Consider the following 23820-nt stretch of genomic DNA (forward strand, 5'->3'; position numbering starts at 1 on the left):
TTCTAAGTTTTCTTTACAATGTGTACCTTCTTGCTGGCATCCCACTCACCTCTACCTCTTACTCTCCCACACAGTGTTGGCTGTATTAGTAGAGCTTTATGGTTCTTTGATACTGTATAATGGCCAGTTAAAAGGGCCATGGAGATGGAGACATGGGAAAGGAATTGTAGAATCTAAGAACTTAACAGTCATCAGTGATCATCAAGTCTAACCACCCATCTGAGGCCTCAGCATTACTATCCGATGGTTTTACAGCTCAAGCTTGAAAAAATGAGTGACCAAAATCTACCACATTCATCTCTGGAAAACAGAATGTTAGCAAGTCTTTTTTCATTTGGAGGAAAAAAAAGTTCAAAAATTTGTAGACAGTAGTTAATTTCCTTGTCTGACTCAACTCCTCTAACCCTTAGACTTCATATTCCTATTTCTATTGACCATTCTTAAGAATATGGTATTGTAAACCATAGAATGCAATATTCCACTTAAAGGATGCAGTGAGTTGAATAGTGTCCTACAAAACTTCATGTCCACCTGGAACCTCAGAATGTGATCTTATTTGGTAATAGGATCTTTGCAGATGTAAGTAGTTAAGGATCAAGATAAGATCATACTAGTTTAGGGTGGACCCTAAATCCAGTGACTGGTGTACTTATAAGGAGAAGAGAGGATACAGAGAAACAATGGGAAGATAGAAGTAGACAGAGATAGGAGGTACGCTGCCAACGCCAGGGAGTGCCAAGGATTGCTGGCAGCCACCAGAGGCTTAGGAGAGAGACATGGGACTATTTCTCCCTTGGAGCCTCCAGAAGGAGCCAGCCCTGCCAGCACCTTCATTTCGACTTCTGGCCTGAACTGTGAGACAATAAATTTATATTGTTTTAAGCCACCAGGTTTGTAGTCATTTGTTATGGCAGCCCAAAGAGAAAAGCAAAATTGAACAGTGTTGCAATTTGGTTTCACCAATGCAGAAAAGAGTAGAATGCTTTTTTCCCATCATTCTGAACACCTGCCTAGAGTCATATAGGTTATTTTGGTAGCCCTAATCACTGACTCATACTGAGATTACTGCTGATTAGACCTTCTAGGTCTTTTTCATAGAGGTTGCCCTAAGCCAAGTGATTTTACCTTTACGGGGTTCAGCCTGTTCATTCAGCCTTTCAGGATACTTTTTGAATCCTGATTTTTCATCCAGTCTTTACTCTTTCTAGCAGCTTTGTGTCACCCGTGAAGGTGATGAGCATACTTTCTGTATCTTCATGTAGGTCAGTGGTTCTTAACCTTCTGGGATTATGGATTCCTATTAAGACTTTAATGAAAACTGTGGACCTTTCTGATGAAAGATACTTTTTTGTGTATATATACACAAAGTTTTCAATAAGGTTTAAGAGGTTCAGATGCCTCTTGAGGCCTCAAGTGGTCCACGGACCCAAAGTTAAGAACCCTGCTCTAAGTTATTGATAAAAGTATCGAAGAGTGTGAATGAACAGACCCTTGTAGTGTGTTTCTAAAAACCTTCTAAGATGGTTGACATTATTCCACTAATCAGCACTTCTGGGGGAGTGGGGAGGGCATTTAACCATTTTCTAATTTACTGTATTGATTTTGCATTTAGTACATATTTCTTTGTCTTATGATATCATAAAAGACATAATCAAGTTCTTTGATGGATAAAAACAAATATATTATATTTACTTTGTTTCTGATTTGCTAGGAAGGAGAAGAAGTGAGTTTTTATGGCTTAACCATAGTATCTTATTTTCCTGTTGCCACTGTAATCAATTACCTCAAACCAGGTGGCTTAAAAGAACAAAAATTTATTATCCTACAGTTCTGGAAGTGAGAAGTCCTAAATGGGTTTCACTGGGCTAAAATCAAGGTGTTGGGCAAGACTGCATTCCTTCTGGATGGTCTGAGAGAGAAGCCATTTCCTTGTTTTTTCCAGCTTCTAGAGATTGCCTGCATTCATTGGCTTGTGGCCCCTTCCTCTATCTTCAAAATCAGCAGTGAGGCATCTTCAGAGCTTTCTGTGACTCTGATCTCCTACCTCTCTTCCACATTTAAGACCCTGTGATTACATTGGGCCCACCCACATAGTCCAAGGTAATCTCTTTATTTTAAAGTCAACTGATTACCAACCTTAATTCCCTCTTGTCATGTTACATAACATATTCACAGGTCCCAGGGATTAGGATGGAGACATTGGGAGGATTGGGAGGAGGGCATTATTCTGTCTCCCACACATAGTGAACCTGTGCAAGCACCCCATGATTATAGCTTTCTCTTCTAAGTGTCTACAAATTATTCCTTGAATAATTATTTCTGAAATTTTGCTAATGATTAATAGTACCCTAACTAGCCCATAATCTACACAGTCCGTCTTTATCAGTTTATAAATATTGGAGTGCTATTTACACAGGTTAGTTTTCTAATATCTCTCTTCTATGATTCCTCAAAGATCATTGTCAGTGATGCAGTTTCTCATTTGCATGTTGTCACCAGACTATAATTCATCTGGATCAGAAATCCTAAACTCATGTGGGACAGCTCTTCAAATACTCATTCAGCAAATAATTATTAAACACGTGTACGGCAGGCAGGACAAGAAGTTCCTTCATGCTGTCTCGTGGCTGTCTAGTGGAAGAAGCAAGGTGAGTCAGCCCCTGTGTATTGTCTAGTGGTGAAAACAGACATTAAACAGATAATAGCACAAGTAATTATTTAATAGTAATTCTTGGGGAAAGTATCAGGATGCTGAGAGGGCATAAATGAGAGAACTAACCCAGTCTAGGATGCTCAGGGCAGGCTTCTCTGAAGAAATGATGTTTAAGCTGAGGCTAAAGCAGGAGCAGATATTAAACTAAGAGGGGCACAGAAAGGAAGACCATTTCAGGCCAGGAACATATATGAAGACCAAAAGGTACAAAGAAACCCTTGGTGTGCTTGAGGAACTGAAAGGAGTTAAGAGAGTAAGGGGGAGAGTGGTATACAGCAGAGGTGAAAAGGTGGGTCAGTACTTTCTAGGCTATGTTAGGATTTTGGACTTTATCCTAAGAGGAATAGAAAATTATTGAAGGGTTGGTTGGTTGGTTTGTTCATTTAATTTTTAATTATGGTAAAATACATGTAACATGAAATTTACCATCTTAACCATTTTAGGTGTACAGTTCAGTAGCGTTGACTAGATTCACGTTGTTGTGGAACCAATCTCCAGAAGTCTTTTCATCTTGCAAAACTGAAACCCTATACCCATTAAACTATGCCTTTCCTTCTCCCCCCAGCCCCTAGCAGCCACCCTTCTACTTTCTGTCTCTATGAGTTTGACTACTCTAGAAACCTCATATAAATGGAGTCATACAGTATTTGTCTGCTATAACATACACAGAAAAATACACCATCATAAGTCCACAGCTTGATGAATTACTACAGCGACCACATTGACGTCACTCTGAACCTTTTCAAGAAATAGAGCATTATGAGCTCCACAGAGCTCCCTGGGAGTCCCCTTTCAATCACTACTTCTCCCTTGCTCCCTCCCCAAAAGTAAATACTGTCCTGACTTTGAACACTAGAGATTATGCCTGCTTTGTAACTTACATACATAGAATCATGGTATGTATTCTTTTTCATCTTGTGATTAGTTTCTTTTGCTCACATCATACTGGTGAAATAAATTCATGTCATTGCACATAGCAGTAGTTTTGTCAGTGATCCAGTGCATGAATATATCACATTTTACCTATTCTGCTGTTGAAGGACATGTGGGTTGCCTGTTTTTTGACTGTTACAAGTAATGCTGTCATAAACATTGTGTACATGTCTTTTGTTACATAAAATATATAACATTTTATTGGAGGTACGCTTAGGGAGTGGAATTATTCTCTCCCTCTCAATTTTCTTTCAAGCCTGGTATGTCCACAACAGTTCATCATCTTTCCTCCAAAAATCTGTTTCTCCTCCAATGTTTGCTGTTTCAGTCAACACCACCTTCTACCCAGTGTGTTATGCCAGAAACTAGGATGTCATCCTTAGACCCCCATTCCCCCCATATCTAATTAATTACCAAGTCCTGTTGATCCAAATTCCTGAATATCTCTAAAATGTATCCATTTCTCTCCACATCCACTGCAGCCTTCTCTAATCTCTTACCTAGAATGTGGCCTCGTAACTGGCTTCCCTGTGTCTACTGGTGCCCTCTCTAGCCCATTCCCTGTAGTACTGGGGCACAAACTTTTTTGGTTGTGCGTGTACATTTATCCCCAATATATGTATTATACTTACAAATGTTAAACCACTCTATTGGTTTTCTTTGACATAGTACCTTAAAGCCTAACACTTAGGTTAATAGCTAATAACAGCTGTAATAAGTATTTCTAATAGTCTTTCATGATCATTTCTAATTTGGGGGCTTTCTTTTACAAATCTGATTAGCTGGGTTTTTTAAAACCTTTTATGGTAACTAAAAAGAGGTTGTACAGGAGTAGAAATGTCAGCTCTGCCAATTTCTTTTTGCTTTATTTTGTAGGGATGTTTTTAAGGCATTGTCCATTTAGTGAGGGACATTTAGTTAAAAGTAGATGGTATCATGTATAAATCCATGTAACTGAGTATATATGCTATTTTGCAATAAACTGAAAAAACACATGTGTGAGGGAGTCACTGACATCCACTTTACATTTGTGGGATCACTCTTCATTCAGGATACCTCAGATACCATATGAGATACACAACCATCTGACATGGATTGAGAAAGGCAGCCAGTGTTAATCCATAATTAAATGTCATTAAACCTTTGTTTCTCATTTATTATTACAGAGTGATTTTTTTAAAAGTTGAGTAAATTTAGAAAGGTCACTAGATACAAGATCAATACAAACACACACACAGTCAATTGTACTTCTGTATGCCAGAACAAACAATTAGAAAATATATTTTTAATATCATTTAAAATGTCATTGGCCCTGAAAACTACAAAATACTGTCACAGGAAATTCCAGAAGACCTAAATAAATGGAAAGACATCCCATGTTCATGGATCTAAAGACTTAATATTGTTATAGTGAAAGTACTCCCCCAAACTGACCTACAGATTCAATAAGCCTAAGAAAATACCAGCTGGCTTTTTGCAGAAATTGGCAAGCAAAATTTATGTGGACCTAGAATTGTCAAAACAATCTTGCAAAAGAAAAACAAAATTAGAGGGCTACATTTCCTGATTTCAAAACTTACGAGTCCCTGTGGACTGGCATAGACATATAGATCAATGGCATAGAACTGAGAACCAGAAATAAACCCTTAATTTATGATCAATTGATTTTTGACAAAGGTGCCAACACAATTGAGTGAGGAAAAGAACAGTCTTTTCAACAGAGGGTGCTGGGACAACTGGATAGCCAAGAAGACTGAGAAGGAGAGGGAAGAGACCAAAGAAATATATATTGTCTCAAAAGTTAAGTGGTTTGCTACCTCTGACACTGCTGAGGAGGATGGCATGCTGAGGACTGGGAAGTATTCTTTGCATTTGGTGATGTAAAGCAAAGTGACTAGAAATTTGGAAGAAAGCAACTATAACATTTTTAAGTTTGCAAACACCAGAGCAAAGAAAGCTGGGTAATTATAAATTATTTTAATGGGATGAGAGATTACTTGAAGAAACCAGCATGAATGCACAAGCTATGAACAGCAGTTTTACTGAGATGAACTGGGAGACCTATCCTAAGAATATATTTGCTTTCTTATGAACTCAGCCCATTTCCAGGGTGCTTTAGCCTTGCTCTGGTCGTCTTAGTTCTCAGGTGGTTCTCCTTTACAGGGAAACAAAAGCAAAAAAGTTTTTGAGAAATGTTTTCATCCATTGTTTTGTTGGCCCTGAGCAGTGGACCTATTTCTTTCCTATTCTTCTTGCTCTGAAAAAACTGAAATCTTTTGGGAAGGGATTGAGAGAAGCCCCTTTGCTTGTTCCTGTCATTACTGGCAACTTTCAACTCTTTCTGAGCTTTTTAGTTTTGGGGAGAATTTTTATAAGTCTATATTGTCATCCTGCATTGGCCTTTACTTTGTACGAATCTTCCTTAAAGTTGAATTTATTTTGTGCATTCTTGCTGATTTCTTCATTTTCTTTCTCATCGAGATGATTTGTAATTACCCAGCTTTTTTGCCTTGGGTTTTGCGTACTGTAAAATGATAGGTTGCTTTCTTCCAAGTAACTAGTCACCTCACAATCTGGGTATATGTTATGTTCTGGGTTGCATTTTCCTCTGGTTATCCCTAGCAATTATCCTGTGGGAGATGAAATGAACAGTAAAGCAGATCAGGAACTTGTTAGACATCCTGCTTTTAGCTAAATGAGATTTCTGCAGTTTTGTAGATGACTGGAACCCCTATCAGTACTCTATCTTGTCGGCCAGTTTTGTGATCTGTAAAGAACCTTTGTATTTACTCCATTGGGCCAGTTGACCTTGGTATATTGCCCCCATCAAAGTCTCATTTCTATCTCTCAGACATGTTCTGAGTTGTTTTCACTTAAATTTTCTTGAAGGATGTACATTATCGTGATGTAAAATAACTGCTTTTCCTTTTTTCCTCCGAATAGTAGGTTCTTAGGTAAAGTATTCTTTTCTATTATTATCAGCCAATCTTGAGACCCACTTCAACAAATCTCATTGGTTATTTTGTATATTTAGGGTAAACTTTAAATATTTTTCTCATTACTTATATTTATTGGTTTACAAACATCTCAGATTATGAAAACTTTAAACTTCCTGTTCTCATTTGTTTTCTTATATGAATAGTCTCTCACCGTGTTATTTTTTTTCTAATTGTCCTCCATAGGGACTGATTTCATGATTTTTTTTTTCATGTTCTCTTACCTCCTTCCTCAGCAGTTTTGCTTAAAGTCCTTCAGTCAGTGGTCAGTTAGCCTCTGGACAAATACTTCTCCTGTTAGTGTGAGTGACACTGTTCCTAGCCCATAATTTTTTTTTTTTTTTATGAGAATGAGTCATCTCTTTTAACTAACATCATTAATTCAAGGGATAACAGCAATATCACACTTAGCTAGCACCTGTGAAATGTTAGGAATAGTGGGGAACTGTGTCAATAGAAATTTGCATGAAACAAGGACCCTTGTTTTTGTGTATGGTGTAAGATAGTGGTCCAGTTTCATTCTTTTGCATGTGGCTGTCCAGTTTTCCCATCACTGTTTATTGAAGAGACTGTCCTTTCCCTATTGCATATTCTTGGCTCCTTTGTAGTAAATTAATTGACCATATATGTGTGGGTTTGTTTCTGGAGACTATTCTGTTCCATTGATCTATGTGTCTGTTTTTATGCCAATATCATACTATTTTGATTACTGTAGTCTTGTAATATAGTTTGAAATCTGGAAGCATGATGCCTCTACCTTTGTTCTTCTTTCTCAAGATTGCTTTGGCTATTTGGGGTATTTTGTGCTTCCATACAAATTGTAGGATTGTTTATTCAGTTTCTGTGAAAAATGTCATTGGACTTTTTATAGGGATTACACTGAATCTATAGATTGCTTTGGGTAGAATGGACATTTTAACAACATTAATTCTTCCAGTCTATGAGCACAGATTATGTTTCCATTTATTTGTGTCTTTTTCAGTTTCTTTTGTCAGTGTCTTATAGTTTTCATTGTATGGGTCTTTCACCTCCTTGGTTAAGTTTATTCCTAGGTATTTCATTCTTTTTAGATTTGATGTATTTATTTATCTATTTATTTATTTATTGGCTGTGTTGGGTCTTCGTCACTGCACGTGGGCTTTCTCTAGTTGAGGCAAGCGGGCTTTCTCTAGTTGCGGCAAGCGGGGGCTACTCTTCGTTGCAGTGCGAGGGCTTCTCATTGCCGTGGCTTCTCTTGTTGCAGAGCACAGGCTCTAGGCGCACAGGCTTCAGTAGTTGTGGCACGTGGGCTTCAGTAGTTGTGACTCGCAGGCTCTAGACACAGGCTCAGTAGTTGTGGTGCACGGGCTTAGTTACTCCGCAGCATGTGGGATCTTCCTGGATCAGGGCTCGAACCCATGTCCCCTGCATTGGCAGGTGGACTCTTAACCACTGCACCACCAGGGAAGACCCTATTTCATTATTTTTGATGCGATTGTAAATGGGATTGTTTTCTTAATTTATCTTTCTGATAGTCTGTTATCAGTATATAGAAACACATCTGATTTACATATATTGATCTTGCATCCTGTGACTTTATGGAATTTGTTTCTTAGTTCTAACAGTGTTTTGGTGGAGTCTTTGGAGTTTTCTATATACAATATCATGTCATCTACAAATAGAGACGGTCTTACTTCTTCCTTTCAGATTTGGATGCCTTTTATTTCTTTTTCTTGTCTAATTGCACTGGCTAGGACTTCCAGTACTATGCTGCATAAAAGTGGCAAGAGTGGGTATCCTTGTCTTTTTCCTGACCTTAGAGGAAAAGCTTTTAGGTTTTCACTGTTGAGTATGATGTTAGCTGTGGGCTTGTCATTATGTTTAGGTACATTCCCTCTCTACCCATTTTACTTTGTTGAGAGTTTTTATCGTAAATGGATGCTGAATTTTATCATATGCTTTTTCAGCATCTATGGCGATGATCATATGATTTTTATCCTTCTTTTTGTTAATGTGGTGTGTCACATTGATTTGTGGATGTTGAACCATCCATGATGGATAGGAGCCAGCAGAAAAGAAGGCCTCAGAAATAGTTGTATTCAGTGTTATGATGCTTTTGTGGAATGGGGAGTGATGTGGATGAAATAATTAGCACTTGTGTATGTGTACTATGATACCATGATTGTACAAGGACCTAGCAGTGATTTTTAGTTATTTCAATTTATAGCATCTCTTATGCATGAAGTATTTGTTACATCAGTTGTAATAGAAATTATTTCTGAACATGACTTTTCAAGTTAAGTGATTTGAGTTAGCCATCATTTAAAATTACTTTTAAGATGCTTTTTATTATGTCATGGAGAACATCCAACAGATATATATAAGTTCTAAGGATATAAAAAATAATCAAAATCCATTTGAGATCTACAGTAACTAAGTATAGAAGACAAACGATAATGGATAGCTATTGGCAATTAAACTTGCTGACGGTTCAACTACGTATGACCCTTCTTGCAATGTGGATTGATATATCCAGCACTCTAGGTGTACAGAAGATATTTTATTGTTTCCTTCTCCTTTAAAATTCTATATGAAAAGGTAGTGAAAAGTTTGTTTCTTCAGAATATAACCAAAGAGGTAAGAATTGGTGATTAATCATATTTATTTTACTTCTTAAAAATATTAGATTCAAAAGTAAAAAGTAGGTTACATTTGAGAGCCTACATAATTAAAATGTTTTGTTCAGCCTCTTCTCAACATAAGAAGCAGAAGACAATGGAATATTATCTTTAGTGTGCTGACAGAACAATAACAATCTAGATTTTTTACCCTAATTTATCATTCAAGAATGAGCGAAAGTGAAAGAAGTTTTCAGATGTGTAAAGACAAGTTTACCCGAAAAAGCAAGTTTACCCTTAACAGATCTTCATTGAAAGAACTTCTAAAAGATGTAGAATAAGTAAGAAGGAGGAAACACAGAAGGGAAAAGTGAGATGTGAGGAGTACTGTGATGATTAATTTTATGTGTCACCTTCACGGGGCCACAGGGTTCCCAGGTATTTGGTCAAACATCATTCTGGGTGTTTCTGTGAGGGTATTTTTCGGTGACATTAACACATAAATTGATAGATTGAATAAAGCTGATTAAAGCAGATTGCCCTCCCTGTTGTGGGTGGACCTCATCCAGTCACTTGAAGGCCTGGATGAAACAGAAGGGCTGATTCTCCTCCAAATAAGAGAGAATTCCTCTTGCCTGACTGCCTACAAACTGGACATTGGCTTTTTCCTGCCTTCGGAGTTAAACCGAAACATCATCGCGCCCTGGGTCTCATGCCTGCCAGCCTTTGGACTGGAACTCCACCATCAATTCTCCAGCTTGCTGACTTACCCTGCAGATCTTGGGACTTGTCAGCCTCTGTAATTGCATGAGCCAGTTCCTTACAAAATAAATCTCTTCATACACACACAAATAACTTACTGGTCTGTTTCTCTGGAGAACCCTGACTAATGTAAGGACTGACAAGCATCTGTAGGTAAAGTGTAACAAATAATTAAAGGATAATTAAAGCAAGGTGGAACTGCATAGTGGGCAATTACACATATGATGAAAGGTGGTGGTTGGAGTCTCATTCTGAAGGGGGGGTGAATGGTAGTCTCCCCGGAGTACATTCATGTCCTAATCCTTGGAACCTGTGAATGTGGAAACGTTATTTGGAAAAAAGGTCTTTGCAGATGTAATTAAATTAAAGATCTTTAGATGAGATCATCCTTGATTGCATAGGTGTGTCCTAAATCCAATGATGAGTGTGTTTATAAGAGACAGAAGTGAAGAGACAGACACAGAGGAGAAGGCCATGTGAAGACAGAGGCAGAGGTTGGAGTGATGCAGCCACAAGCCAAGGTCACCTGGAGCTACCAAGCCAAAAGAGGCAAGCAAGGATTCTCCACTAGGACCTTCAGAGGGAAGATGGCCCTGCCAACAGCCTTGATTTAAGACTTCTGGCCTTCAGAACTGTGAGAGAATAAGTTTCTGTTGTTTAAACCACCAAGTTTATAGTACTTTGTTATGGTAGCCCTTTTAAGAGCCTTGTGTTATTTAGGAAGAAGATAGAGACATTGATTAAATGTACACTTTTTATCAGGTATGCATGTTAATTTTTTAAGGGTAACTTCTAAAAAATAGAACTTGAGTATATAGATGGAAGAAAAGAGGGGAATAAAGAAAATTTTTCTTTATTCATTCAGAAGTTGGGGGTGGGGGGAGTATAAAGAAGCTTAGGGATAATAAGAACAAAGTAAAGTAATAGAAACAGATACAAATATATCATATAAATTAAACAAACTAAACCTGGCAGTTGAGACTCCTTTTGCAGTCTAGTGAAAAAGAAAACTATGGACTTCTTAGGATAGTGATCAGTACAAAAGTAAATAGGATTAAAGGAAACCAGGTATACTGAAACACGGTATCAACGTATTTAAAATATTTGTGACATAGTAGTAGATGTGATTCTTTATTAACATATTAAGTAACAAGCTCTTGGTGTGGGTTTAATAACTTTAATTACCAGTATTTTGAGATAACAAAAATTAATGTAGTTGCTATTGGTTACAGAGGTATAGATGAAGAAAATGCTAAATGTCAGTTAGCGTTTAGTGAAAGTAAAGACGATTTCCCTGGCCTCCTGGATTCTACCCATGTATCCTTGTCAAGAACCCTTGCTTTAAATGTTAGTCTTCAAGTGAAGCTCTCCGCTCCTGAATAGCTACCACTCCCCTCAAGGGAGGGAGGGAGGCAAAGAATTGGCTTCACAGCTGCCTCCCTGTGTCAAAGGACTTTTCCAAGAAGCTTTCTTCTTATGATTTGATCTTCTTGGTGGGCTTGAGTTGCCAAGGATCCCGATGGATTAAGAGATCCCCTCAGCAGGGATAAAGCCCCAGTCTTGAACCTTTGCCGCTTGACTCACATGAGGAGTGTGAGTGCTCCAAGTAACAAATTCCTGCTTAGATTGATTACAGATAAGGAGGACATTAATCCTGTATCAGAACTGGAAACTCCAAGGTAGGGCAGCTTTCAGGGTTCAGAGATTCAGCGCTCAGCAGTGTTACCAAGGATCTTGTTCCTTTCAGTGTCCCTTTGCCATCATAGCTTTAACTTTATCCTAAGATTGTTCCCCTCTTTATCACAAAATGACTGCCGGCAACAACTGGAGTCACATGTTTCCTTATTCACATCCTGTGGAAAACAGAGAAAAGGCCTCTCCTTCATATGTAATTTAACTTCTGTGTGCCTCATCTTAGGTCATCTGTCTGCCTCCCTCCCCCCTAAAGCTTGCTCTCAAGTAGGTGTCAGTTAAAGCATATGACTGTGTAGAGGTGATGCCCAAATTAAATTAGGTTTCTGTTTCTGGTTTTGGTTTGGGGTGGGTTTTTTTGGCAACTGATAGAATCCATTTGAAACCTCAAGGTGATCCCATGGCCTTGCCTGGAAGTGGGGCAAAGCTGCCAGGAAACAAATAAATTAGAAAGTGACTGTCCATACACCTGCCTACAGGTGCTCTCCTGTGCCTCCTTCTGTGTGAACCAGTAAAGACATTCAAGGATGTCTGTTAGCTCATCAAAGCAAGACCATCTCTTCCCTGCGTGTAATTATCTGTATTCCTCTCCTGATTCTTAGCATTCTGATTTAGTTGTATATATTGGAAACTATGGATTTATAGAAGTAAAATTTGAAAAATAGTGTCTCAGAAAAGGGCTGATTGGCATTAAATGTTAGTAAGCATCGTTATTCCAGTAAAAAAAGTCTGCCATCAACGTAGAGAGAATTCTAGCTCTGGAGAGTCTTAGACCTACGTCCAAGTGGTTTGAGTGCTCATGTGGAGGAAATGGAGTCAGTCAAGAAGACTAGGAAGGAGGGCTGTGAAGGAAGAGGAGGAAGAGGAAAGCCGGGAGGATGAGAGTCCTGAGAGCCAAGAGAGAAGAGTGCTCAGCTGGGACAGATGTTGCTGCGAGGTCAGTTTGGAAGAGGATTAGGCATGTCCTGGAATTTAGCAACACCGAGGTTATTGGTGCCTTTTAATCAGAGCACTTTTAGTGGAGTGGCTGGATGCAGAGATTAAAATGTGATGAGGAATGGGTGGATGCTGAGGAGATGAGAATCACAGGTACAAGCAGCTCTTGAGAACAGTGGCAGTAAAAGGGAATCTTTTGAGATATCTTTCTTTCTTCTTCTCCTTTATTTTTAAGATGGAAGAGACAGGCAGGTTTAAATGAGAGGAAAAAGAAAAAGAGGGAATGATCATTAATACAAGGTTCCTGAGAAATCAAGAAGGGCTAGGGTCCAGATCATTTTTGCAGACCATTATGATAACAGATCCTAACAGAAAAAAAATGTAACAGAAGTATGGGGTGGGGGGGATTTTAAAAAGTATATACAAGGTTAAGAGAAAAAATTGAAACTTACAAATAAGTTAACAGAAAATTAAAACAAAAGGAAGAGTAAACATTTTCAACTAGACTAAATAACCGATAAAGATAAGTTATAAAGAGAAATAAGATGTTAGATTTAAGTGAAAGTGTAGAAATAGTAAGAAAGTAAATTTATCCATGGAAGTGTGAAGGGATAAAAGCTAGATACTTTTTTTTTTTAACTTTGGGTTTATTTATTTATTTATTTATTTATGGCTGTGTTGGGTCTTCGTTTCTGTGCGAGGGCTTTCTCTAGTTGCGGCAAGTGGGGGCCACTCTTCATCGCGGTGCGTGGGCCTCTCATTATCGCGGCCTCTCTTGTTGCGGAGCACAGGCTCCAGATGCGCAGGCTCAGTAATTGTGACTCACGGGCCTAGTTGCTCCGCGGCATGTGGGATCTTCCCAGACCAGGGCTCGAACCTGTGTCCCCTGCATTGGCAGGCAGATTCTCAACCACTGCGCCACCAGGGAAGCCCCAAAAGCTAGATACTTAAGTCCAGTAGCTGAATGTATTAAATTAAGAAGTTGGGTGAAAAACAAACTTGTGGTTACCAAAGGGGAAAGGGCAGGAGGGAGAAATTTGGGATTAACAGATATACACTACTATATATAAAATAAACAACAAGGGCCTACTGTATAGCACAGGGAACTATATTCAGTATCTTTTAATAACCTATAATGGAAAACAATCTGAAAAAGGATATATATATGTATATATATACATATACACACATACATACACGTACACACACACACGCATATATATATATATATATATAAAACTGAATCACTTTGCTGTACACCTGAAACTAGTACAACATTGTAAATCAATTATACTTCAATTAAAAAAAAAAGTTGGGAACAAAAATAAAGAATTGTATTTTTTCCTTTGAATCATAAAACTAAAATTTAACAAACAGAAAATAAAGACAAGGTAGAAGTAAGAAATCTAAAGATTAAAGAGATTATAATTAATGTGAAAACAGAAAAGCAAATAATCAGAACGTACTGATAATGGAAACATCTAAATTTAGGGTAACTAGTTAGGCTCATTTTTATTTTTACTTCTTTTGTAGGAAACAACTGATAGAACATTACCCCTGTCAGAACATTACCACATGAAACAGAGAGGTCTTTGGCACAAGCTTTTTCTTTATATCAGGTCTTGCTTAATCTCCCTCTGTCATTCTTCTCTTGCTCCCGTCATCAGGTAAGTTAAGCGTCTTCTGTATGCCAGAGATACTGGCGGAGATGCTAGATCTCATGCTTTAGGAGAGACTCAGAATAAACAGCCAGTTACTAATAAAGTGTGATAAATGCTAAAATAAATGGAATCTCAGGGTACCATGGAAACATGAATAAAGCACCCAACTCAGCCTTAGGAAACTGGGAAGACGTTCCAGAGAAGATATTTTAGCACAATCCTGAGGCTTAGGAGGTGGTCAGCAAAGGAGTGGTGGGATTGGCGTTTAAGGTGGAGGAAACAAGACACGCAGCCTCTGAGAGCAAGAGTCACATTGGGGTACCCGTGCTGCGTGCCTAAGGAATCCAGCAACCATCCATCAAGTGCCCTAGCCCCACAAGGCTCTTGCAAGTTCTCAGGGCGCAGGAGGAAACATCACCCACACAACAATGTGGACATCACTACTTAGCAGATGGGGTGTTTGCATTTTTAAGAAATGGGGTGAAATTATTAAGTGAAATTAATCAAAGTGGAGAACTTCAGGCTGCTCTGGGGTAGGGAAGAGAGATTTTATTTATTTATTTACTTATCCACTCAGAGAGCCCTTTAAATATTCAAATATTTAATATCAGCCTTTCAATATATCATCTTATTTGATTTTCACAAGAGTTGGAGAGAGGCTCTTAATCTTTGTTCTGTGTTCTTGTGCTAGTCTTGTACACCCGCCTCCTTTCTGCTTGAGCAGTTTTCAAGTGTTTTAGCCTCCAACTTCCACTAAACCTTAACCATTATGTTGCTCTTTTCCTTTCCTAAATTTCTAAGCACTCTCTGTGTTGGCACTTTAAACTACCTTGCTGATATTTAATTTCTGTGCCAGGCATGCCTCCTCAATACATTTAGTGGTTCTTTAACATTTAAGACCAAGATGTTTGGTTCTATTGTACTTCTCTTTGGTATTTAGTACGTTGCTGAGCATTTAAGCTAATATTCGTTGAGATGAGGATTCCATAATTGTTCCTGTCCAGAATTGTTTGGTTCTTGTCAAGGAATAAATAAAAGTCTCATAACTATTTCTGGACTCAACAGGAAAGGCCATACAGAAAAAAACTGAAGTTTTCCAGTAATGTAAAATTTTTTTCCAGATTTACTGACGTATAATTGACAAATAAAATTGTAAAATACTTTAATATTTTATATCACCTATAATTTCACATTTTCATTATGACTTTTAATGAAAAAAATTTACTAGTTCATAGATCTTTTATGCCATTCTACCATGTCTTCACTTAATAAATTGCTTCAAGTATGAACAACTGGTATTAAATTTTGCAGTAGTGCCACTTAATCACAATCAGTCATCAGTCCTCTTGGGAATTTGTTTTAGAGCTGTTGACATTATTTTCATTGTTCAAGTTATTTTTTAATTACAGAAAAGAATAGATAGATAAAATAAGCATACCATGGTACTAAGTGATTATGAAAACCCCTTATTTTCTTTTTCTGAATAACTACTTCCTTGAACAAGAACTGGAGTTTCTTATTATTGCATATTATATTCTTACTGATATAAATGTTTTCAAAGACCTTTTGTGAATGATGATTTGGATAAATTTGGGGGAGCAGGAACATTCTTTTGCTCATACAGTCTGTTGTTGGCATTTGTTTTGATGATGCAGTTGTTCATAGAATCTGTTCTTAGTGGGCGGGCAATCCTTAAGAGAATTTTAAAGTTTTCCTTCAGTGTGTTTGATTTTGCTCTGTTGTTGCTTCCCTCGGTGTGTCTTTTCAGTGTCAGACATTGTGACAATTAGTAAACTGCTGTTCTTCTAAGTGGACAATGATACTGTCAGAGCATCAGGGAGAAAGAATGAAATGGAGTGGTAGCTATTAGGAGCAAGGGATATGGGGTGGAGGCATGCTGCTGGGCTGTGGTAGCTATTAGGAGCAAAGGGTATGGAGTGGAGGTGTGCTGCCGGGCTGTGGGTAGACTTCACACACATTTGTGTAGAACATCCCCATGGCACCAAGCTGGATCACTAGGACAAGATAGGATGGCACCCAGAAAACTAAGGGAAGGGAAGTTAATTTTTTCAGCGCTCAAGGGTAGAAGAATTATTATAGACTTTTTCACATACATAACTCTGGTAAGGTAAGAATTGTATTTCAATCTGTTTTTTTTTTAATTGGGGTATAATTGATTTACAGTGTTGTGTTAGTTTCAGGTGTACAGCAAAGTGAATCTGTAATAGAAATACATGTATCCACTCTTTTTTAGATTCTTTTCCCATATAGGCCATTACAGAGTATTGAGTAGAGTTCCTTGTGCTGTACAGTGGGTCCTTATTAGTTATCTGTCTTATATACAGTAGTGTGTATGTGTCAATCCCAAATTGGAAGATTGGGATTGACACATACAGTCTTTATAAATTAGTAGAAATAGAAGATCAGAAAATTGAACCTGTGACAGTGCTCGACTAATAAATCGTTGATCTAGAATTTGGATCCCAGGTCTTGCTGCTTCCATAACTGTGTTGTTTTCTCTTTACTACACTGTGAATGAGTAAGAAATCATAGGGAGGACAGGATAAGTCACAGGAAAAATAGTGAATGTTTCACAGAAGACAAGCATACAGATCTCTTCAGATATTCTTGAAAATTTTCCCAAGACAGGTTATCATAACACATTGGCTAAACGCTTATATTTTTAAACAGCATAATTATCTGTGAAACAGATATTACTGAAAGTAAACAGTCTGTTTCAGGATTTCAAAGTTTCATGATGCCTTGACTGTGTCTTTCAATAGTTGACTACTAAAATCATTACATAAGCTTTTTTCTCTCTGTTTAATTTGAGAAAGGACTAAAGTTTCAGAATGCAGAAACTGTTTAAGGAAAAGGATGAGTCATAGTCGTCGACAATATCAATCATGGCGAATTGTGAAATCATTTATCTCCCACTTAATGTGTATTAGGAGACCTCTGATAGCAAATATGCTCTCATTGACATCCATCACCATGATAATAAGAGAATTTCTTTTGCTAAGCAGTGTGCTTCTGGGGTGTAGAAAGCAAACATTTCCCCACTGGTGTTGTCTTTTTATACACTTTATTATTGATTAATATTTATTTAATATTTTCATTATTTATTTGCTTCTAGTGTTACCCTTTTGTGCTGTGTTCCTCTCCCTCCCTCCCTCTCAGCCCTCAAAATACTGGCGACCGGCTCCAGGAGGACTTGGGCCCATTGTCCTCTGGAACTGCCTACCTGCAGTCTTCAAAATAACATTTGTGACTTTTTTCCTCCTTCTGAACTGCCCTTCCCTTTTCATTTTAACCTGTTATAAATGCGAGGATGAGGAGTGGAAAGAGCAACCGGGACAGCTTTTTAAGATTTGCAAAGAGTGCCTGATCTATGATTACCATATTTGCAGGATCAGAAGTTGATGAGCTTCAAGTACAAATTTAAATGTACTTGAAAAAACTGTCCCTCCAAATGTAGGACAATGACCATGTAATTTATTGTCCCAAGGGATAGTTTTGGTGTCTTTATGTATCTTGTTAGACAAGTGGATATAGTAAGTTAATATATGTATCCTAATGTGAAATTGTAGGGTAATATTTACCAGTAAATATAAATTAGAGGAATAACATCTTAATTCTAGTTTCATGTTATTTTAGCTAATTTAAACTTTCAAATACAGGCCTGAACTTTTCTAATTTCCTTTGACACTTACTGAGAAATTTGTTCAAGCATGCTTGCATTTCAACAAGACGGCTGGGTAACTGAACCAAAGATTAGTTTGGCTTCTTCATTTACCCCAAGCAAAATCAGTCTCCTTGTGGTGATGGTGGGAGATGGGGATCAAGAGATGAGTAACTGCAGATGAATGAGCAGAAGTCAGGGTAGCTCAGTCACTTGGGTTTCTGGGGGGTTCTCTGTGTTTGCGTTTTTTCCCTCCTCTTCACCAGCCCACATTGGATACTATCAGTCTTTTATATTTTTGTCGATCTATAAAGTTAAACAGAATTTTTCATGGTTTTAATTTGCATTACAGGTAACATTTTAATGAAGCATCTCTCTCCCTGTGCAGATGTAGATTCAGATTCATTGCATTGTCCTTTGTGGATGTATTTATAGCTCTGTTGGCAGTGAGCTGCTTGCAGTGCTTTAGAGCTGTATGGTATCCAGAGAATAGTTGAGCACTTTGATGAAGACTTGATTGATTTTATTTACTTGAAAAAATTAATGTCTGTTTTCTTTTTCTTTTCTCATCTATTTAGTTGCTGATCATCTGGGCTGTGATCCTCAAACACGGTTCTTTGTCCCTCCTAACATCAAACAGTGGATTGCCTTGCTGCAGAGGGGAAATTGCACCTTTAAAGAGAAAATATCACGGGCTGCTTTCCACAATGCAGTTGCTGTAGTCATATACAATAATAAATCCAAAGAGGAGCCAGTCACCATGACTCATCCAGGTAAACAAAAAAAGGAAACTGTAGATTTTGTTTTTCTTCTGAGAAATGATTGCTTTATAGGTAGGAATTCTACCTCTTGCTCAAACCATATCATTTCCAACATAACTCAATGATTATATTTATTTTTGGTATTGCCATTTCTTTGTTGAGATGCATGTCTTTTTTTCCTTTAGTTGAACTTTTTTCTTTTTCTTAAATAATGACCATAAAAGCCTGTAAAACTTGCACTTATTAAGTAACTGGCTGTGACTGAATCCTTAGTCATTTTACATTTTACTTGATAACTTTGAAAAATAATATATTAGATTTAGAATCATTCATCCAATTTATGTCATGGATTCTTAAGGATTACCTGTTTGAGAAGGATGCTTTTTATCTTATCAGGATAAATGTTGAAACTGACTTAGTAATTATTATAATTACAGTAGTAATAATATTTCTTCATTTCTTGTGGAAGCATTTAGGATATTTCTAATGTACCTGTTTTAATAACAGTAGTTGCAATTTATTGAGCACTGCTGTATATATGGCAGGCACTATATGGCTATGAGCTTTTTTGGGTTTTAATAGAATTTATTTTTTAGAGCAATTTTATGTTCCCAGCAAAACCTGGGCTTTTTTCAGACTGGCTTTTTTCATTTAGTAATATGCATTTAGGTTTCCTCCATGTCTTTTCATGACTTGATAGCTCATTTCTTTTGAGTGCTGAATAATATTCCATTGTCTGGATGTACCACAGTTTATCAAGTCACCTACTGAAGGACATCTTGGTTGCTACCAGGTTTTGGCAATTATGAATAAAGCCACTATAAACATCTGTGTGCAGGTTTTTGTGTGGTCATAAGTTTCCAGCTCCCCTGGATAAATACCAAGGAGCATGATTGCTGAGTTGTATGGTAAGAGGATGTTTAGTTTTGTAAGAAACAGTCAAACTGTCTTCCAGAGTGGCTGTACCATTTTGCATTCCCACCAGCAGTGAATGAGAGTTCCTGTTGCTCCACATCCTCACCAGCATTTAGTGTTATCAGTTTTTGTATCTTGGCCGTTGTAATAGGTTGTTTTAATTTATGTTTCTCTGATGACATATGATGTAGAGGAGCCCCTTTTTTATATATTTTCATAGCCAATCCTCACCATAACCATGTATGGTACAGGTACTTTCCCACTTACAGACTAAGAGACTGAAGCAGGCAAAGGCCAGCAGAAGAGAGGCTTAGACAAAGGTTTTTTGGTGTTCTTTCAGTTCACCAGTTCACTCTTTTAAAGTTGAAACCTAGATAAACTTTCATTCCGCATTCATAAAAATTTTAAAGATTAATGACTTATTTAAAGAATTAACTTTTTTTTTTTTTTGGCTACGTTGGTTCTTCGTTGCTACGTGCGGACTTTTCTCTAATTGCAGCGAACGGGGGCTACTCTTCATTGCAGTGCGCGGGCTTCTCATTGTGGTGGCTTCTCTTGTGGAGCACGGGCTCTAGGTGCACGGGCTTCAGTAGCTGTGGTTCGCAGGCTCTAGAGCACAGGCTCAGTTGTAGCACACAGGCTTAGTTGCTCTGCGGCATGTGGGATCTTCCTGGACCAGGGCTCGAACCCGTGTCCCCTGCATTGGCAGGCGGATTCTTAACCACTGTGCCACCCAAGAAGCCCAAGAATTAACATTTTAATCATGTAGTTAATATTCACATAATCGATTTTAGACAGTTATCTTGCAAAGATCTCACCCTAATTGAGGGTCATTGATACTTTTGTGTGTATCTTGATAGGATAATGCAGACGGATTTAAATTTTATTGCTCTGACTTGTTTTCTTCCCTTCAAATTAAGCGTTTTAGAACCAAAATTTTTTTTTGTAATTGCAAAAGTAACACATGCTCATTGTAGAAAAACTGAAACTAAAGAAAACTTATAAAGAATAAAATAGAAAGAACGTGTGATTTTCACTATCCAGAGATCACTTTTCATTTCTTCAGGGAAACCAAAAGGAAATTAAGGGTCAGTCTGATTTTGCAGGACATCTTGTGTGGGAACACTGGATTCAAGACTGGTTTTTTAAACTTTTGGTTACCAGGGGGTAAGGTGGGGGGATAAATTGGAAGATTGGGATTGACATATACACACTACTATATATAAAATAGATAACTAATAAAGACTTACTGTATGGCACAGGGAACTCTACTTAATACTCTGTAATGGCCTATATGGGAAAAGAATCTAAAAAACAGTGGATATATGTATATGTATAACTGATTCACTTTGCTGTACACCTGAAACTAACACAACATTGTAAATCAACTATACTCCAATAAAAATTTTTTTTTAAAAAGACTGGTTTTTCTGCTTAGATCTCAGAGCAGGTGACAGTTTGCTCTCCTCAGCTGCCTTAGAGGTAAGAAAAACTATTCGAAATTTGGGACCTTACTGATTTCTTCTTACTGAAAACATGAAAAATGAATAGGGAGAAATTCAGCTGAGCAGAATGTATTTTTCTTTCTCTGTGATGTTATTTTACATACACAGAACCACAGAGAAGTAGCAAGAATGAGAGTCTTTTAAGTATAAGAAGATCTGGGGATTATTAGAGAGGGTATTGAATTTTTTAAATGATTTTTGTTTTAAAAAGGAGGAAATTCTCTATAAATTAACATAGATTTCCCATCTGTGTTCCTTGAAATGTCAGTGTATCCATAGAGGACCCATGGAGAAAAAAGGTAAATGATAAAATAAGTTTTGGAAAATGCTTGAAAAGTATTCCACTTTTATCCTAATAAACATAATGAGGTCTCTGAGAAGTCTTAAAGACTTGTTTTAATTGATTAACCTATGGTTTCCTAAATTTATTTGACCATGTAACTTTTATCACATTTTAGTTTATAACAACACAAATAAGGAAATTTAGGGATAGAGTTTGAGGATATATTCTTAGGAAATGGAACTTTCATAAGGCAAATGGAATGTAAGATCAATAGGAAATGGCTTTATGTTGTAATTAGATACACAGAAAATTAGAAAGAATAATGTGAGACAGTGACTGATAACAATACTTTGGAGAGAAATTTAGCACCATCTGATACATTAAAGAACTCACACATTGTGATCCAGTAATTTCACATCTAGATAAATGCTCTGGAATACTCTTCAAACTTTGATGTGCGTGTGGATCCCCTGGCAATTTTGTTAAAATGCAGATTCTGATTCAGTAGGTCTGGGGTATAGCCTGAGATTCTGTATTTTTAATAAGTTTCTAGGTGAGGCTAATGCCACTGGCCCACAGATCTTGCTTTGAGAAATAGGTAAAGACAGGAAAACTAGGTTTTAGTCTCAGATTTTTCACTGACCTCCTCTGTGATGTAGGCCACGTTGCCTCCTGTGTGGGAAGACCTTTTTCGTCTCTAAATCTAATTCTCTGGAAGGCCATGAATCCCTATTATGTAGGACGACAACATAGAAAATCTTTATGCTCTGAGAACCACTTGTTTTCCTGGCTCATTAATGTGTCACTGCTTCTCTCTCCCTCCATAGAGCCCCTTCTTTTCCTGTTTCTACATGAGGTTCAAAGACCCTTCCATCAGAGTCACTAGATTCCCCCAGTGACCTATATAACTCCACATCTCAAGGAGTAGACCCAAAGATCCATGCTTTAGCCCTCCCTTGCTCTCATGTCAATTCTATCCACCCTTCATTTAAGAAAAGAAACCTTTGTGCTATGCATTGTGACATGAACTAATACAAAATGGTAGGAGTTGAAAAAAAGACCCCTGGGTCACACCCTCAGTGAGTTTACTATCCAAGGCCCCTGCAGTCTTCACGGTGTCTTTTTGTACCTCTTGACAGTACTGTCCTTTTGCTTTTATGTTGTCACCATTTGCATACTAGACTGGCAGTAGAGAGAAGACTGCGGGTTTCTTTAAGTTAAAGTTTGTGTCTTATCTTTCTGTTCTCTGCAGTGGGCAGCAGAATACCTTGAACAAAATAAGTATATGCTACATTGAAATGGTTTCATGAAGACATTTAGCTTTGTTAAGATTTCTTTCCATTTAAGGATATATTTTATAACTAATTTTTAAATTCCACATTGTTAAGTATAGGTATTTCATTTTCTTGCCTTGTTGATGATGTTTCAGGAGCTTGTTCATGTTTGTTCTAATGAATGCCCTTCATCTGGTGACTGAAGGACATCTTTTCTGGCACATTGTCCATGACATCACTGACAGGAAAGACCGCTCAATTTGTGGTTTTATTTGTTACCTCTAGTTGGCAGAATAAGTTCTTTGTAGTGAACAGATATGTGGCAGTATAAAGGGGAAGTTATGGGCTCTTGGATAGTTTAAAATAATGCACATTAAAATAATGCACATTTGTCTGAAAGTTAAGGATTTTTTTTCCTGGTTTTTAAAAATTGATATAGACTTTACTGTTTAACAGTCATAAATTGTGTCAGATCGTTGTCAAATTGGAGATCTCTTTTATAGTTTTATTTGTATGTCTATAAGAATCTGTGGACATTTTTTTCATTGTTAATAGGAAGATGAGGTAATTTAGATAAACATGTAACCAAATAATAATGTTGCTTTTCTATCTTTATGTCAATTAGCAGTATCAAATGCTGCTTAGTGTTTCTTTGGCTGGTTGAATAGAATTAGTTAAATAGCTCTTCACCTTTTTTCCATCATATTCTCTTTAAAAATATATATATAGCTCTATATTTATTATCTAGCAATGAATAGAAAAAAAAATACTTTGTAAAATATAGAATAAATCACTTTGTGAATAGTAAAAATTCACACTTTATGAAAACAAAGATAAATCACAAACATATTGCAAAATATCTTTAAATATCCATAATTTGGGGCCACTTAGTGTCAATCTGTTATTTTATTCTAAAGCCCATCAAGAAAATGGGCTTTTAATAATATATATTATTAATATATAATAATACATTATAATATCAATATAATAGTCATACTATTGTTTTAACTGTTTAAAGTTTTTCGGTTCTAGTTGAATATGGATTTAATTACCTCAGAAAAGGTTGAGCTTGCATTTTAAATGTACTGCTATAGCAGGATATAGAGTCTT

General features: G+C 37.2%; 1 protein-coding gene across 2 annotated transcripts in view; it reads left to right on the top strand.

Moving 5' to 3' along the window:
• RNF130 (ring finger protein 130) overlaps nt 1–23820 on the top strand; it is a 101399-nt gene that overhangs the window by 11874 nt on the left and 65705 nt on the right. For both annotated transcript variants that reach the window (XM_059917891.1, XM_059917890.1), the window contains exon 2: nt 18551–18745. In XM_059917891.1, coding sequence (XP_059773874.1) covers nt 18551–18745 — 195 coding nt within the window. The remainder of the gene's footprint in view (nt 1–18550; nt 18746–23820) is intronic.

The sequence above is a fragment of the Balaenoptera ricei genome, chromosome 3, assembly GCF_028023285.1.
Source record: "Balaenoptera ricei isolate mBalRic1 chromosome 3, mBalRic1.hap2, whole genome shotgun sequence".
Lineage (NCBI taxonomy): Eukaryota > Metazoa > Chordata > Mammalia > Artiodactyla > Balaenopteridae > Balaenoptera > Balaenoptera ricei.